The sequence below is a fragment of the Camelus bactrianus genome, chromosome 2 (assembly GCF_048773025.1).
Source record: "Camelus bactrianus isolate YW-2024 breed Bactrian camel chromosome 2, ASM4877302v1, whole genome shotgun sequence".
Classification (NCBI taxonomy): domain Eukaryota; kingdom Metazoa; phylum Chordata; class Mammalia; order Artiodactyla; family Camelidae; genus Camelus; species Camelus bactrianus.
The window spans coordinates 54,924,914-54,944,640 of record NC_133540.1 but is presented as its reverse complement, the minus strand read 5'-3'; the positions used below and the strand labels follow the sequence as shown (position 1 = coordinate 54,944,640).

The following is a 19,727-nucleotide window of genomic DNA, read 5'->3' as shown; positions in this document are numbered from 1 at the left end:
TTGCAGTAGGAATTTCATTGATACATTTTATTGATTGAATTTAGCTTCTCTTGAATCTCAACCATGGCTAAACCAGTTCATCTCTTAAATTATGTTGAGCTCTATGACCACCAGTTATTGGCAGATATCAGATAATTCTGACATATTTCTGTATCATTACTAACATTTATAAGTAAACATAAGTACACAGTATTACATATTTTGATATTTACTGGAAGTAGCATAAAGTAAGCATAAAGTGGTTGACTTACTGATTAACCATATTTAACAAGACTATCAGAAGCTTGCTTTCTGATGTGTCCTGTCTATATGCTAAAAGAAATTAAATAGTTTCCAGGGACTATAAGACTGATAGGACACATGGACACACACACACACACACACACCTCTCATACATTCTTGATCAGCTAAAATGTAAAGTTCTCCTATAATGAAAATCTAAATTTCTATATGAAAATTATAAACCCACGTAAGGGAAGAAGCAGTTTCAGTTCAGAGGCTAAAATTATGCTTCAATTTCCATTAAAAAATTGAACTTTGTGGTTTTTTTCAACCAAATAGACAACAAAAATGTGAATATCCTGAAATTTTAAAATATTCTGTATTCTCTATCATCTATGACTTTCTGTGCATACAGATCAATTCATACCCAAATAAACGGATAAAATATTTTCAGTCTTTCACTTCATATTCTGGTATTTATAGTGGAATGATATTTAATATGACCAAAATCCTTAAGATAGAAGAACCAGATATAAAACTGCTACTTTCCTACAAATTCCTTAACTTCCAACACCATTTAAAAAATCAAATTTGGAGTAATTCAGTGAATTAAGATTTAAAATACTGAAAAATTACTTTTATAGAATTAAACAACTCTCACAACGTCATCTAACATATTTCATTAAAATATGTTTTCAAGACTCTTTACCAAGATTCTCCCTGTATATCTGATGTTTAAAACAAAGCATTTTTACCAATTTATTGTTTGAGCATTAAAGTAAAAATATAGCCAACAACAGGCAAACCATTAATAGTAATATCTATGCACTGTTAGAATATATGCTTGAGATAAACTAAGTACATTTCTAAAAATCTTTTCTTCCTTCCAGTATTACATAGTAAGAACTGAACAGACTAGCTATAAAGAGATAAATTTTCAGATCTTTGGAAGAAAAAATCACTTTTATTAATGTGATTAAGTATATAAACACATGCATCTATAATATGTGCTTTTGGATGTTTTATCAAAATCTAATACTCATAACGGAGGAATGTAATAGATCAAATAATATCTAATAATTTAAAATTTAAGCTTCACTATAATATTTTAAAAATAAAAAAAGATGAACCAAGGAACAAATTATGAATTATAATACCTATCTTAAATTTCCATATACTAAGGTTACATCTTCTAATGAGGACAGTCAAATTACAAAAGATTTGTTCAAGTAAAAATATCTACAGAAAAGCAACCAATTTGAAAATATAATGTTCAATGGAAAAATTCAAGATCAAAAGTCAATATTAAGAGGCACTGTAGTGTATTTAGTAGGAATTAAGACTTTCAGAGTTTGAACAACAACTTTGCTACCTTCTGGTTATGTAACTTTGAACAAGTATTTTAAACTCAAAAGCATCTCTGTTGTTTCTTCTGTAAAGTGGAGTACTAGAAGCACCCATGTCTTAATCTTGAGGATTTAAATTAAAATCTGTAGAACACAGAGAATAATGCTTTGCATAGTCAGTAGTAAAAAGAAAACCAAAAAAACCCACTTTTGTTTATCATTGTTGCTTTTTTTACCTATTGCTTTGTTGTTAGAATGTCTATTCTAACACTTCAATTCCATTCACTACTATGGCATTCTTATTATTTCATTTCTTTTTCAGCCAAGTGATCCAATCAAGCAATGCTTAAATATAAGCATAAGACATCAGCAGAAATTTCAAAATTTTAAAACCTAATTTTTTTTGTTTTGGAAAACAGCTGCATATAGGTAGGCAGTTTACATTTAGCATAAACTATTTAAATATTTCAATTTAGTCTTTCAAGACTATTCTGGCTGATTTAATAAACAGATCAATTCAGCTGCAGTGCTTGAAGGAATGACTGCGATACACAGACACAGCTTTGATTTTGTGACTAGAAATTTTCTGCATCACTGCACCCATGTATACACACATTTGAATGCATGTACACACACACATATCAGAATGGGCAGGTTTCAGATGTGAGATTCCTGTTTATCAAGCTGCATGATGACTTTTACAGATAAGCATATTTATATATGTGCATATTTACTGCTTGATGTCTTTTATGGGAATCCATATATATATATATATATACACACACACACACGTATATTCACTATATATGTATATATGTATACACATGTATGTATTTATATATCAATAAATATATATACAGGGGTCCCTTTCCACCTTTTTTTCCTCCTTATTGTGGATAGGAAATGACACCTTTACCTTTTCATAGCTGTCAGCCCACCTGAGCCATTACTGTCACTGATGAACAGGACTTTGAACTGCTTGAATAATGTTAATGATATTAAATTGTATTACTGCTCTAAGGACTTATTCTTTTACTTGCACTGAATAGCAAAGCAACTTCAATAGTACCATTGCAAATGGAAAAACAACATATTTGACAATTTTATTTTTGGGGGGATGGGTTTGTTGCTGCAACAAAGGTTTTCAAGCTAATCATTATAAAACTTCTTTTCAAATTTGGATGAGCTAGTTATCCGAGTAAGATATTTGTGCTTCCTATGCTCAGTTTTCCAGTATAGGAAACAATTCTTTTTGTTTTCCTGTTAAATTTTAATATTTTGTTCTGAGATTTTAAAACTTAGTTTAACTTTATCCTGTGTTCAACGTACACCATCTATTTTTTCTTTCCTTTTCTTTTTTTTTTTTTTTTAACATTTTAAGACATTGAAATCCAGATACACTTTTTTATAGCAGAACACAAAGCTTTGAACTGATTTCTCCTGCTTTGAGGTAAATGTGGCCATGTTTGAATGTAGCATATTCTGAAACAGTTTCAATTTCAAGATCTCTTTCAATTCTCTTTTTTAAGTAGTAATGGTACAAAGTAAAATTGTACTCCACAGGAACTCCACACTTTTTCTTTTTCTTGAGTAGAGCAGTAAGAAAGGCTTAGAATTAAATTATATAAACTTAGCAGGTAGCAAAAATTAATTGTGCTTTCTTATTTAAAAAAAAAAAAGGTTTCAGAGAGTCAGAACAGAAGAGTAGCTGGCACCATGCAAAGTACTCTTAAGTTGCACACACACTCAAAACCAAATTTATTAAGACTAAGAAGCAAGAACTTATATTCTTTCCTATTAGCACATAGCACTGAACAGAAAATTATTAAAATTTTTCTTAGTGTGATGAAGACAACTGTCCAAAATATAACTTCATCCATCCCCAACAATCAAAATAAGAAAAAGAAAAAAAAATTGACTTCGACTATAACAACAAATACAGTGAAAATTGATCATAACCAAAGATAAGAAAACAGAAATTAAATGGAATGGATGTTAAATTGGATATGGAATGAGCAATATAATCTTAGGGAATAAACACAGTTGCATATTACCTCTTTGCTCACAGACCCCAAACACATACCTGCAGACATCCATAATATTTCATTTCACCATGTCTTATATTACCTTCACTAGGGAAGGGGTTTCATAAGTTACACATGTGACCATACTTGGATGTAATATTTTACAATGAGGGATTACAAAGAGATACATTTGGCCCTCCAATGAACTGATAATACATTTGTGCAGAGACCAAGGACAGCCGTAGAGAACTGTCAAAGCAGTAGACATTACTAACCTATAGAATTCAATGATTTTTCTCCTCATAAAATTCTTCTGAAGAATTTTTTTTATAGATCATCTCTCTTTTCACCCACTTTTTCTATTCTAGCAGAACCTTGTGTTTCATCCAAGTTTCTTTCTTTAAACAGAGGCACATTCATACATTCTATTTTCTACTAACCCCACAAATTAGTCACATCTATTTCAAAGTTTTCTAAGATTTTTAACTAAACAAAGAAAAACAAATTCCATAAACGACACATAAAGGAGCAGTCACCAGAAATCTTAAAACTTTTATAATAGTGTTCCTGGAACTCACCTAATCTTACTAGGTTAGCTCTCTCTAAAGCTTCAGTATAGGAACAACCTGACATGCGTCTTGAGTTGTTCCCACTAAACCTCTAAAAGCTTGTTCTTTCAAGTGCTATCTCTTGTCTTCCCTCAGATGTTTCCTTTTCTACCTTCTTATTTCCCATATAAAAATTTATTTATTGTTTACATTCTATGTAGTAAGTGACAAATACAGTATGGTAACAGTGGCTATTTTGGTACACAAATCATTCAAATGAAATTCATTTATACTCCAGAGTATTACTACACAGTTGTCAGTCAATGACTTCGTATTTCATTTTTAAAAATGTGCTAGATCTTTTCTTCATTTGTGCCATTTAGAGAAAAAAAAAGGCCCAACAAGGTTTATTGGCCTTAAGATGAACAATTTGCAGCAGGGACATTCTTCTGCCTCAATTTGGTAAAACTTTTTAAAAGAGAGAGCACTTTACTGTATTTCCTGTAAATTACTATAACTTCCTTTTCACTGTGAAAATACAAAATGCATTTTTATTTTGAGAGGTCGAGGTAGTCGTCTTTAAGCATCATAAAAGCTTTAATTTCAATCAAATAACTATTACTGACAGTCTGAGAAATTTAAAAACAAAATTTAAATTTTAAATAGTTATGCAACAAAAACTAAAATTTCATTCAAAATTCCCAAATAGGATAAAAATTGAATATTTGAAACATAGTTTACTGTTTAAAATTTATGTCTTTTGAATGTGGGAGTAACAAAAGCAGACTGTGAGAGTCCATTGTAGGTATTATTACATATCATTTTGGGGTCTGGTATATATTTGGGGGTTTGTATGATAAGGAATGGTACTTTTTTTTACTAGCAGCAGTATTTCATATGAACATTTCTCCACAGACACAAAAAAAGTTTCTTTTTTCTTTCATTGTAGGTTGAATGTAGCATTTATGAGTGAGAAGTCCTTAAAATAATTAAATTAGGCAAACTATAATACACAAATAGAGTAAGCAAATTTTATCTTTCAAATTGGTATTTTTAAGTCATTTCTAGTTGAGTATATTGAAATAAGATTTTGGAATATTGCTCGATTATTAAGAATATATGAAATAGTCCAAAAGTTATGGCTGTTTCTACTTATATGTGAAATGAAGTTAATGTTGGAAAAGGAACAGTGGGCATGAAAAAAACCTATGGAACTTTTTACTTATTTCATCTTATATGAGTAATGTTTACTGTGTGTAATGGCTTATCCTGGAATAGTAAAGTGAATAAAAAATAATAAAATTAAAACAAGCAATAGGAAATATTTATTTACTGAATTCAATTCCCTTTGTAAAATTAATTGAGAATTAAACACTGCATGTTAGTACTATAATACAGATGGATAGATAGACAAATTTTTTTTTAAAGAAAAATTATATTATTCAAGGATACAAAAAATTTTGCCCAGGTGTATAAGCTTTACAAGTATAGACATTCTAAAGAAAGAAAAATTTTTGTTTTCTTTTTAACTTATATTTATTTTGTGGTTTGTTCATTACATCTTTCCTTTAAAAAGAAAAACAGATGCAGCATATATGTGTTATAAATCTCATAAGGCATTTTGGCTATCAAATATCTTTTATAAAATATTATTTGTAAGAGTTACTGGCAAGCAAATAACTGTGAAAGTTTTAACTATGAAATACAGACTTCAGAAACTCTTTTTATTTATGTGTTTTAAATAGGGAGAGCATCTTTTTCATTTAAAAGTATGTGCTATTACTTGATGCATTCCAAACTCATCCATTTGCAATCACACAGAATCATAAAGGTTATGTTAACTATACGTCCCACAACTATTATAAGCAACTGGAGGAAGCACTTCTGTTTTATACAGTATTATCTTCCTGATGAGCAAAGATTTTCTCATAGGTTTATTTTTCAAAACAAAAGGGCAAAACACCTAATGGTGACAACTTTCAGATTTGATCATGTGAACTTATATTAGGTAATCTGGTAGGTAAATTAGGAACTATGATCTCAGTTTAAACAAAATCAATATAGATCACTGAACTTCATAGCATATAAGATGCTATCAATTAAAAGACATACTCTTACACTTTAGCATCTGAGATGCTAAACTGTGAAACTAAAAATGTGAATCAGAATCAATGAAATACAGTAAGCAAATTATTGAAAAAAAAGAAATCTTTTTTCTTGAACTCTCTATTATTAAATAAATTAACTAATTTTTACAAAATGTCAAGCATGTTTCTTAGTGTTATTCATGGGTTAAATCATTTAATCTTCCCAGCAACTCGTTGAATATGTAGTATTACTTGATCTAACTTTACTAGGGAGAAAAGGATGGCACATAAAATGATGTAATTTGCACAAGATCACTGTTAATGACTAGAAGAACCAGGATTCAGTCCTGTTCTCAAAACCAGTGTTTTTAAATTTTATTTTCACCTACCAATGAAAATTTTGTTTTCACCTACCAATGAAAATTTTGTTTTCACCCAAATCATCTCCTTCAGTAAAACATATGCTCATGTTCAGAAAACAAGCAACTTGTATTCAGATCAGGTTAGTTTGAGGTAGACTTTTAAGACTGGGTTAGAGTATCTTCCCATCATTCAGTGTCTATGCTAAGAAAATAACTCTGTTTCTCTGTTTAGCAAAGAAAAAGACTAATCACCCATAAAGAAAGATGATTTTAGATCTTGCTTCCATTGCTGCTTCAGAAAAGTTAACTGACAGTCTTTTTTTTTTACTGCAGGAAGAATACTCCATATTGTGTTATTTTGTGTCATTATAATTTATCTAGTTAGAGATTTACATATATATTAATAGAGCAGCTATCCATGAGAACAACCTGAAGACTAGCAGAAAAAGCCCAGAAATAAACTCTACACTTCTATGGTTAATTAATCAACAACAAAGGAGGCAAGAATAAACAATGGGGAAAGGACAACCATTTCAGTAAGTGGTGTTGGAAAACTGGGCACCTACATGTAAAAGATTAAAATTAGAACATTTTCTCACACCATATACAAAAATAAACTCAAAATGGATTAATGACCCAAATCTAAGATGAGAAATCATAAACCTCCTAGAAGAAAACATAGGCAGTATTCTTTTTGACATCAGCCTTGGCAGTATATTTTTGGATCTTTCTCCTCAGACAAGGCAAGTAAAGTGAAAATAAATAAGAAAGACTACATCAAACTGAAAAGATTTTGTTTAGTGAAATAAGTCATCAAAAATGAAAAGGAAGCCGACTGAATGTGAGAAGATATTTGCAAATGATATATCTGAAAAGGGTTAATATTCAAATACACAGAAGAGCTCTCACAACTCAAAATGAAAAAAAACAATCCAATAAAAAATGAATAGAAGACATGAATAGACATTTTTCCAAAAAAGACATACAGATGGCCCATGGACACATAAAAAGATGTTCAACATTACTAATCATCAGGTAAATGTAAATCGAAAAGAGAATGAGATACCACTTCACATCTGTCAGAATGGCTATCATCAGAACAACAATAACAAGTGTTGGTGAGGATGTGGAGAAAGGGGAACCATTGTGCACTATTGGAGAGATTGTGTATCAGTGGGTCCACTATAGAAAATAGTATAGAGGTTTCTCAAATAATTAAAAATAGAACTACCATATGATCTAGCAATTTCACTTCTGAGTATTTAGCTGAAGAAAACAAAAACACTCATTCCAAAAGGTATATGCATGCCAATGTTCATTATAGCATTAGTTACAAAAGCCAAGATATGGAAGCAGCCTAAGTGTCCATCAATAGATGAATGGACTAAGAAGGTGTGGTATATATGTACCATGGAATATTACTCAGCCATAAAAAATGACATGAGTGGACCTAGAGGGTATCATGCTAAGTGAGATAAGCTATATAGAGAAAGACAAATACTGCATATTCTCACTTATATATGGAAACTTAAAAAAACAAAACAAACAAACAATGCAAACAGATGGATAGATACAGGGAACAAACTGCTGGTTGCCTGACAGGAGAATAGTGGGTGGTTAGGTGATTTAGGTGAAGCAAATAAAGATGTACAAACTCCCAATTACACAATAAATAAGCCACAGTGATATAATATGCAGTATAGGAAATATGATCAATAATATTGTAATAATTCTGAGGACTCATGCTTACTAGACTTACAGTGGTGATCATTTTGTAAAGTATGAAAATATCAAATCACTATGTATCAAACCTGAAACTAACTTAATATTATATGTGAACTGTATTTCAATTTAAAAAAAAAAAAGAAGAAAAAGTTAATGGATGGAAATTATCAACCCCAGCAGAAAGATGGAGAGCAAAACTCAGAGTAGATATAAAAAAATGATGGGTTGAATGAAAGTAAAATTCAATACCTATGACAGCTTTAACATTTTAATCTGTTATCTGAATAATTATAATAATATATTCAAGTTGCTGCAAGATTCTATAACCAAGGTCTTTCCTCTGTGATAATTTAATATATTTTATAACATACTGTGTATTTCTACAAGGAGTATAAAGGAGCAAGTTTTATTTTGTTTTGTTTTTCTCTTTAGTCATGCTTCAGATAGGAAACCACTTTGTAGTATATTTTGATGATTATCATTAACAACAACTTTCACTGAAGAGCCTTATTATAATCTGAGCCAATTAATTGGCTAATTAATTAATCACTATTTGTATAATCACAGAGAATGGCAAAATATATAAAACCAATTGGAAAATACCCCCCATGGATATCCCTGGGGCTTTTAAAGCATTGTTCATAACATTTAAGGGCTCTAATTGGGGTTGTTTTTTATTTTACTGGGACCTGGCCAGCTTGGTTGCTTTTACCAAAATGTTTCTAACATTTTCTCTTTCCCATGGAGACAACAGCTATATCTTGAGTAACAAAATGGAGCTCCCAGACTTTAAGTCTGTTCTTCCCCTGGTGTATCAAGAGATTGCTCTCTGCTCAGTAATTACCTTATACTGTGAACTAACAAAGTGAGCACTCAAGTTAGTGTCAGATCCATTCCTATTTAGCCTGTTTTGAGTGCAAATGAATTCAGGGAATGTCTAATCATAAATTAAAATCTCATTTGCATATAGAAAACTTAAAAAAAAAAGAAAACCCTTACTTGGTAACAGGTCTTGTTTTAAAATATGCTTCATAAAGAAGTAATAATAATTGACTGAAATCCAGAAAACAGGTTTAAATGAAAGTATGCCTCTAAAATCCATTTTTTCTAACAAAAAAATAGACATTCACAATAAACAATGTCATCAAGAAAAAAATAATACATAAAAACTAAGTAAAATGCTCTTAGTAGAACATAATTGTTGGGTACAAGAGCTAAAAACAAAGATTTAGCTTCCTTGTTCATTTAACACTTAACTTCTATATATTACTACAAATTTCAGGAATATTTATGACATTTGGTACATCTCACAGTCATGTTAGGAGGGGGTCCTATTGCATTTCTTATTAATCAAGGGGTCATAAATGAGAAGAAAAAAATTCAAAATTATAGATTCCAGACGAAAGATTGTGCCTTTTCTGCTGCACAAACATACTGTTGTTCCCAGTCAGGCATTCCTTTAATTTTATTTTTCTGAGGACTGCCAGTACTTACTGAAGTCCAGGCTTTCTTCTTTATAAACAATGAGAGGCTAAGGGGAAGGCTACCATCTTGGTACATGCGATGAGTTTTCTTTGTGTGAAACTAACTTTTAATGACCTAGGATTTGTTCCAGGGTATCCAAGATGATGCATTCAATCTGTTTTTCTTCTTCTTTGACTCATTTCCCTTTAGTGATCATTATGAAAATTACAAGTATTAAGCTTGATGATTTATAAATCTACACTGCCACCTCTGATGGTATCCAAAATCTATATTTACCTTTTGAAATGCCTGCATCTAGATGTCCCACGTTAAATTGTTAGGTCTTAAACCAAACTGCTCATCTTCCTAGCAACTTTTCCTCTGCCTGATTCTGCATATGTTACGGACATACCCAGGCTAAAAATCATGATGCTACAGCATCTCCACCTTCTTTTCTGCTCCTTCCTTGAATATTTGCACAAGTCCTGTCAATTCTACTTCTGTCTGGGTGTTCTCAATCTCCCCTTTCCATCCTGACTGCCACCAAGCTAAGCTGAGTCAATCCAACAGGCCAGGCTCTGTCCTAGCTTCTTCCACTCCTCTCATTCAGGGCTCACCATGATACTAAAAATTGTGTTGCTTCCTGTGGTGCTACAGATCTGCAATCTCAGAATTAGAGAGGTTTTCAGCCATATTCAAGGTTAACTATTAAGTGTAGATGCCCAGACTGAAACCCAAGCACAAGCCATTGTTTTCTAAAAGAAAGCTCACACATCCAGGACAAATAGTCTGGATTTGCTCTGCCATTTACTAGCTAGATGAGTACCTTAATATTGCTAAGCCTCATTTTATTCATACAGAAAATGTACAAAATGTTTCCTCTTAGTATTGTCATATTAAATGACATATTACCCATTAACGATTAGCCCAGTGCTTAGAGTCTATTATTAATTTGGACTTCAGGTTTACAATGTAGATTTTTTTCCCCCTAGTTTTGCAACTGACTCAAAATATACATATCACTAGTTTTGAGACAAAGCCCAAAACTATTATTTAAGTTACTATTTTCTAAAGTAGTAAGCCAATTCTGAGACTAATTAATTCTGCACTCACCAGTTAAAAACAGTATAATAACTGTCAGTATAATATTTTCAATTATGTCTAAGGTTGCTTATTACATATGTTGGGACATAATTAGATGTATGAGGAAAACTATTTCACCACCTGCTTTTGGAGTTGACTCATGTACTTGAAGATGCTAAGTGACAGTTAAGGCCAATGATTATTCAAGGACTCAGTTTCAGTTTAAAGTGAAGTCACCTTCTACATGTGTCACCTTCTCACAGGAAGTTGCTGCTTGAACTATCTTTTGAAATATGGGTAGATTCAAGGAAAGTATTTCAGTCAAGGCATGGAAGCTGAGAAAGGAGGTGAAAGTAAAGATGAGCAGGCAGTCACAGAGGAATGAATACACAGTGGGCTAGCCTAACAGAAACAGTGTGTATTGAGAAGTAGTAAGAATAAATATTGAAAAGGTAAATTAAGCAGGATCACATACTTAAAATAAGTTTGGATTTCTCAGGCAGATAACGACTTAAATATATCCTTACATACAGTAGATGTTCAATAAATAAATGGATGTATTTCTTCAAGAAGTGTAGACATATAAAAATGCTACTAATGATGTTTCGTTGCCAACAGAAAGAATAACGACAGGTCAACATGCCTGAGTAGAGAACCAAACTTACTGGTAGCATCAATAATAAATCTGATTTTGCTGCCAGTGTGGAAGCTTACATTCACCATGTTCACGATTTTCAAAAACCTCATTGAGAAAGAGCATTTATTCTGCCTTAGGGAAACTATGAACAAAGAACATATTTTCTGTATGCTACCAAAGTTTTATGTACAGTACCAAGTGTTCCAACCAGGGGTAAAACACTGTCCACAGAAATCAGGTTATTGGGCTGCAAGGAAACTTTTAAAATTAATTTTTTAATTTTTAATAATCAGGAAGGCCCTTTATTATTTTAGATTTCTCTAAAAATGCATGCTCACTGAACTGATACCACTTTCGGAATGAACATTACCTACATATAATTAAGATCATAATGAAAACAAGAATTGCTTTCAAGACCAAGAAAGAATAAATTCGAGTGTATAAGAAATCCCCCTAAATAGCCTAAGGTCATCTTGCTAATAGAGCTTTAGATATACAGGAAGTATTTTGGGATTGCCTTGAGGACCACACTGAAATATTACCAAATCAAAATGTGGCTATATTTTCTGATTTATCCCTAGTTAATATTTCACAATTTTTCAAAATATAAATTAGTTTTTAGAAGTTTCTATTCATTAATTTTTCTCTCATATCGTGAGTTTTTAGATACACAATGAAATTTTATTAACAATTAGATGATAGTTACTGAAACTGCCTGATCTTAATTTTGCCTGATTTGGAAATGGACAAATTAATTTCTGTCTCAGTAGCTTTGGTCAAATGAGAGCATGATGAAATAAGATAAAGCATGAAAATTTCTAATAAAACCCCCCCAAACCCCAAAACTAGGTATGTTACAGTTTAAATCTGACAGAACCATGCAGTGGAAAGAATACGGACTTTCAAATTCAGTTAAACAGCTCATATTCTTTTCACTGCTTCAGATTCTGTACATTAAAAATGCTGATTCTTTAGCACTGTGATCCAGAATCTCTATCTCAAGGTGGGTAAATTGGCTCAAATAAAAATATGCTACTACATTTTTGTCCATAGAGTGCTGCAGACAAGGCTATGTTTGAATCTGCTGTTAACTGCTCCCCGCTCCCTGCTCCCAATCTAACTGTGGGAGTGGCCTGGGGTGAGTGGCACACATAATCAAGAATTTTCAACCATGACCCTCCAGCTTTCCTCAATTTGTTCCACTGGGGAACAAAACACTTGTACTCTCAATTTCGGAATAATACAGAAAAATGTTACTAGATATCCAGTACCCTTCCTCTAGAAAATTCAGGGCATTTTTGAAGGAGGATGGATTCTGCTCATCTACCTGTGTGTAATGAAATGTTACAGCACCAGGAAATGAACATGAGGATGGAGAACTGGGAGTATGCAGAATTTCTCTACACAGAGAATCTGATTCTCTCCCACAAAATCATATTTATGGAAAAAACATTAGTCAAAATAGAAATCAAATGCCAAAGACTAGAACTATGATTTTTATATTGAAAACCAATAATTCCAATTGACCTGTAAGAAACCCAAGAGGTTAATAGACCTCACTCCCTACAAAGTTTCTGATATTCTTTGATTAATACTTCTGAGAGAGAACCAGAAATAACATCTGAAGGGGTAGAAAAGAGTATTTTCAGTTAACTTACTCTGTGTGTGTGTGTGTGTGTGTGTGTAGGACTATACAATTAGTATACATATGTACACACACACACACACACACACACACACACACACTCAACTTTACTGATTCTTTATCTGCCTGTGGCATTGCTCTAGCCTTTGTTAAATTTCAGTATTCAGTTATTTTGTTTGGGGTTATGTCACTTAAGAAATCATCAATAATCCTGTATATTATTTGAGTAGTGGTGAATAGCTCTTTGTTATTCTATAGAGAGTAAGTGAGATAGCTGAATTTGAGTGGGAAAATTTTGTTAGAGTTATAAAGAACTTTTTCAAGCAATATAGTTTGTTAGACTGACATCGGGAAACCTTCTCTTTTCAGGATTTCAGGATAGGAATCATTTAGAGAGCCGTCTGAAGCACATGACCTTGCCTTAAGTTTATGATTTTGAAATTAAAATAAAACTAGCATTTATATTAATTAAAAGGAACAGTAAATATGAGAAACATAAGGGAGAAAAAAAAGAGAAATCTAGATTGAACTCCAGAAATCCCTTTACAACTATGCCCAAAATGAAATTTTTGGATCCCAGTTAAGTGTTTCTTCATTTAGTGGCTCACTAAAAACAGTTTCTTGGTCTACATTTCCTCTGAAGATTTTTAAAAAGTGAAATTATTTTACTGGTTTTAATCATATTTTATTATAGTGGTCATAATATGTTAGGATAAGGGGAAAAAGCTGTTATTTTGAAGTGGTATGAAGGCTTCATCTTTAGAGGATAAAAAGACTAAACAGCAGAAATTCAAAAAAGATGATATGATCGTAGCAATCTTTAGTTCCTTTATAATTCTAAGCTGTGTCCTATTATTTTTGTTTCTATGTTTGCTAAAATTATTGATTCACAGAATGAATTTAATTATACATAAAACAAGATAGACCCAAGTGAGAATGTTGAATCAAGATGATAAAAAAAGGAATTATTCTCAGAACTACCTACCTAACCCAGCAAAACATATTTGGCTTTTTCTTTATCTAATAGCAATCATGGGGTAAATTTGTTATCCTGCAGTCAATTTGATCATAACCTAGGAGCGATTCCAGTAACTCTACTGTTTTACACAAAACGATATGATAATAGAGATAGTGATGGAAGCCTCCTGAGGTCAGTCCAATACCACATTTCCTGTAAAACTATTTTTTGTTCATAGCTATATTTACAAGTGTATGAATATTTCATATAGGCAAGAATTATGCTTACTTGAGGTTGCAGAAAGGTCCTGGGTTGCTTCTCCATCTTGTATTTCATACACCATTGTCAAACCCAGGTCGGGCAGGAGAATAGTTAGTCCAGCCCAGTGATAGGTTTCCATGCCTCTATTAGTCTCACTGCTACAAACTGCAACATGTGCAGAGTAAAGGAGGCCGTTTCTATGGGGGGGCTAGCTGGGATGGGCAAAGCCTAGGAAGAGGCAGGGGGATTAAATTCAAATACTCTTTGGAATATTTAATTCAATGCTCCTCTGACACATCTAAGGTGTAGCTGAGGAATGGATAAGGCTTAGTTCAAGTTTTTTATTTTTAACGCTTATTTTATTTCAAACCTACTGCCTCTTAAAGGTTTGAGTAATTAGGAATATAAGATATTCAAAATTATATTTTATCAATACCACAAAGTCAGTGAAGAAAAATCATGATGTTATTTATAAATGTTCTTACCTTTACATCTTTGACATTCATCCTTGTTCCTTCCTTCCCAACAAAGATGTCATCAATGTCCACGAGGATGTATCTGTCCAAAGACAATGTCAGCCTCTTCCCTGACAAGAAGGAGATGGCATCTATGAAGATGAGCTTGTGCAGCCAAAAGTTCAAGTTGTTGCCAAAAAGTACTCGCTGAATTCCATCATGAAGCCCCAGATCCTGAATCACCGTCGCATAGAGTGGTTTGCCAGACAAGGATAGAAGGGGTTTTTCCATCTGTAACTCAGTTAAAAGCACAGGCTGGTAGGTTGAATGATTATAATGAAAAATTGTCCAGTCCTCCCCAGGAAGAGGGCCTTTCTCAACTTTGGGGGCTTTGGTAATATGCAGCAAAGGAGACTGAGGGTTGACAAAACAGTCCTTTAGAGCCAGATTATTGAAAAGGTTTAATGGAAAACCTTTTAATTGTGTACTTGGTAAGCTGTTCTCATTGGCTTTATGAAAACCAATTATACTAACACTGTATTCCACACAGTATTTTTCTAAAAGCTCTCGATTCCATGAGTCCATGCTAACATACTTCAGAATATTTTCATAAATAACTAAAATATATTTCCCTTTGCCATTGTCTGTAAGAGGAGGTATGTCTCCCTTGCCGGGGGCAATGACCATGTGGTACTGAAATCGGCTGGACTCCAAGATAGCTATAATATCTTGACCAAGTTGAGAATATTGGCTCTCCACAAACAGGAGGACAGTAGGATCCGTTTTGGATGTATCAATAGGTTTAACTGTCTTCAGCTCCATTGATCGATATGGTAGGATTTTAATGTCAGTACATTCTGCTTCCGCAGTGGTTTCAATAAGAGTCATTTCCTGTTTATAGCCAGAGTAGAGGAAATAGGCAGAAATGACAATGCTCAACAGGCAAAAGGTAGCTAAGAGAACAATCAGGGTTCGAAAACTTCTCCGAAGCTTCACAATAAGATTCATTTTTTAAAATACTGCTTTGGAAGCTTTTTCCAAGTTCTTTTCCTAAAGTGCCATTGTGAATAAAGTATGAGATGGTGCAAATGCCACTTTCCAAAAGTTCATGTAACCATTGCAAAACATGTAAAATGCTTGAAGGGATTGCAAGCAAGTTAAAGCTGGAGGGCAGTGGACCAGGAGGGTAAAAATTGAAGAGATTTTGAATATGGCCAACACCAAAGATTGCTGTAGGGTCCTTTAAACATTATCTGAAAAAGATGAGAAATAATAAAGACTAAAACAAAAATAGAAATGTAAGTATTTATGTGTATACATATGCTAATATATAGGAAACAAATATATCAAAGATAGTTTTAGTGTGTTAATATGCTAAAATATTAATAGCCTGATGTTTTCAGTCTAGATTTTACTACTTAGAGTACAGTAGATTTTTTTCATGTCCTCAAGAATAAGGACGCCTATTTGATTTTGCCAAAATGTCCATATATATAGAAACACAGATTGAGATCATTTTTCAAACTAGTCACCTCAAAAAACAAGACATAAGAAAAAAAGCTTAGTGTAAAATGGTAATTACCACAAGCCTTGCTTCTACAAGGCTGGTAAACATTATATACATTATAGAATCAGGAAATCAGGCATCTGTGTGGGGGTTGGAGCAGTGGAACCTGCTCTTCAGTGTCTACCAAGTTTTCTGGAATGCCAAACTGAGGGAATGATTTTGCCTTAAGTATACAGTAGTTACAGGGTTTTCCCTTTAGTGGCATACTCTTTTCTGAAGTCACAGGATGTCACTTGGCCCTCTTCATCATAACAGCCAAAATAAATAGGATTTCTCCTCCATTCTTAGAAGCAAAGTGAGAGAGAAGCTGTGGGACAAAGAACTAAATGAGAACAAGCATCGTCAGATCTTCCTAATGAAGTAGAGGCCAGGGAGCCTAGAGGAGAAGAAAAACCTTGATGTGTTTTTCTCAAAGCACATACTTCAATTTGGCCAATTTCTATAATCAGAATAAAAATGAGTGTTTCATTGTTAATTTTTATCCAACAATCACATGTTCTGTTTCCCTTATCACTTTCTTTGGTTCAAAAGAAAAAAATAAAGAAAGCATTGAAACAGTAACAACAACAACAACAACAACAATCTTTCCCGTATGGCTTCACTACAAATGGACATAATTTTCAGTTATTTTTAGGCATTTTTCTTTGTATGCATGACTCCAATTTTTAGTGAATTTCTTTCTATACAAGTTTTCTTCATTCCCTTCAAAACTGTGTTAGACTACTAATGGAATTCTCCATTTCCCAGTTTGCCAAAATAGTGTCCCTAGGAAAGTAACCAAAAGAGCTCAGATTTTCAATCTGATACCTAGACTTTAAGGTGTGTATTACTGATGCACTATATCATAAAGAATCAGATTAGCATGTTTTATTAGATGAGTCATATATTCTATCATGTTATAAATATTTTACAAGTTTTTAAAATTTTTTAATTTGAGGAATTTGAATAATTAATGATATTAAGAGATTATTAGATTAAATGATTAAATATAATATATTAATACATTCATTTAATACTTTTATGTTCTGAAAAACATTTTTCCTACTTAGCAATTTAAATTTTAAAAAATCCACAATAAGTTGAAATAATGTTTTTGTCTTAGATTTTGGAAAAAAAATTTTTAAAACAATCTCAAAAGTCCACAACTTAAAATTTAAAAGTTTACCAAACATAATTCTTCAAATTCTAAACATATACATAGACCTGAATTTTCCCTTTCAAAAGACAATGAATCAATTTTAAAAATCTCCCCAGTGATTTCACATTTCCTTTAAAGGAAAATTAGCTCCACATGCTAAGAAGTTACTAATACCCAGCTATCAAAAATAATTTTTAAGATAATTACTTGCTGTCCAAAATCATTTCAATTATTTTAAAATTCTGTTCCTTTTAAAGAAATTGAATTAGATTTTACTAAAAAGAAATAAAATACAACAATAAAAAGTGTTAGGTTTAGTATAAATATACATAAGCCAATTATGGTCGACCTTCTATTTTTGTGTGTATCTGAAAATGTTCATACAGTAAATTTTAAAAATAAAAATCAAACTAAATTATATACATAATATATAATAAATATTGAAAGATATTTGGAATTTGCCCAGGAAAATTATCCAGTCTTGTATTATATTCCTTCCCAGACTTCTCCAAAGCTCATGCATTTGATTAAAAAACCCATTTAAGGAAACATGGAATCAGTCCATTCCCACCCCCACCCTGCATCACCTCACAAAAGGACATATCAAATCCACATACTCTGGTGGTTTGTTTAGTATTTTAAGAATACATTCAATCAGGAATTTGAAAAGAAGCTAAGTGCACGACAAGGTAATATTTGTTAAATTGTTATCTATTCTGACATCAAAAATATGACTTTTATTTTTGAAAGTACAAAGGATGAAATGTCAATTTGCATATCAGAACAACTCATTCTAATATGCAATAGTGAAAAAGAAATAAAAAAGCATATGGGACTAGAATCTGCCAACCAAAAGAATAAATAAAATTTAAATGTGACATTTATTTAACATTAATATGTTCAGAGTTAGAAGAATGATAGATGCACATTATTACCACTGTAGGTATGTGTTTCATTCTTTGTTTGTGTGTGTTAAGTGGATAAATTATACTTCCCATTCCATCCTCCCATCTATTCTTCCATAACAAAAATTGGCCAGAGGAGGTGAGGAAGCCTGGACAATAAAAGATGATATAACAAGAAAGTTCACTTACGTTCTGTGCTTGAAATCGGAGATAGTAGGCATTGTTTGGGATGCCAAAGAGATGTAGTTTGTGATTTGTTTAAATCAAATAGAGTTAGATCGATCAATAGATAGGTAGGTAGGTAGATAGATAGATAGATATGTAGATATATTTGGGGAGGGGAAAATTTTTCCCCCAGCCCACTTTGTTTTTTTGGCTGGTCTAATGATTAAAATGAAAAAGAAAACACATTAGCAGGAGAAAATCAAATTTCATTTCATTTACATGGAGGTCTTGTAGATATAAGACTTAAGTGACCAAAGCAGGCAGCTTTTATGCCTTTTAGGTAAAGAAATAATAAATTTGTGATGAATTTATAAGACAAGGAAACTTGGGTTTGGCTACTAGTTAGTGAAAAATCTAAGCAGAGTTTGTTTACACAGCCTTTTCCACCCTATCTCTGTGATAAGGATTCTCTCTACCTCCTGGTGCAGGAAGGGTACCATTCACATGGCAGATTTATCTCCTGATTTCTGGAGACAAAGAAGAGTTAGAGTGTTCTTGCACTGGCTACTTCTTAAGTAACTGTAATTCAAAATAATCAATATGCCACTTTGGAACATTTTGGGGCCACTTGCCCTGAGCTATATATATTGGTTTCTGCCCTCCAGTTCCTGGGACAGAGGTCCTAAATCCCTCTTAATTTCCTGGGTGATATGAAAGTCTTTTGTTCTAATGAGGCAACTCTTAATGGGTTCCTAGATGGGAGCTGGACACCAGAAAGACCAAATAATAATTAGAAGCTTGGAAATTTCAGCTCAGCCCTGTCCTCTGGGGAAGGGGAGAAGGGCTAGAAATATTGATCATGACTATGAAGGAAGCCTCTGTAAATCTCCCCAAAGTACGAGGTTTGGAGAGCTTCCAGGCTTGTGAACTCATCCACTCACCGGGAGGGTAACACACCCCAACTCCATGAGGACAGAAGCTCCTACTCTCAGGACCCTACCAGTTCTTGCCCAATGTGTCTCTTCATCAAGCTGTTCATCTGGGTCCTCTATCACATAATAAACTGGAAAATCTAAGTAAATATTTCCCTGAGTTCTGTGAGATGTTACTGCAAATAATCAAATCCAAGGTGGGG

The 19,727-nt window shown here is 32.7% G+C and overlaps 1 protein-coding gene across 2 annotated transcripts in view; it reads right to left on the bottom strand.

Moving 5' to 3' along the window:
• Positions 1 to 19,727, bottom strand: part of LOC105067139 (N-deacetylase and N-sulfotransferase 4) — a 233,919-nt gene that overhangs the window by 184,468 nt on the left and 29,724 nt on the right. For both annotated transcript variants that reach the window (XM_010952611.3, XM_074341827.1), the window contains exon 2: positions 14,848 to 16,070. In XM_010952611.3, coding sequence (XP_010950913.2) covers positions 14,848 to 15,825 — 978 coding nt within the window. In that variant the 5' untranslated portion in view covers positions 15,826 to 16,070. The remainder of the gene's footprint in view (positions 1 to 14,847; positions 16,071 to 19,727) is intronic.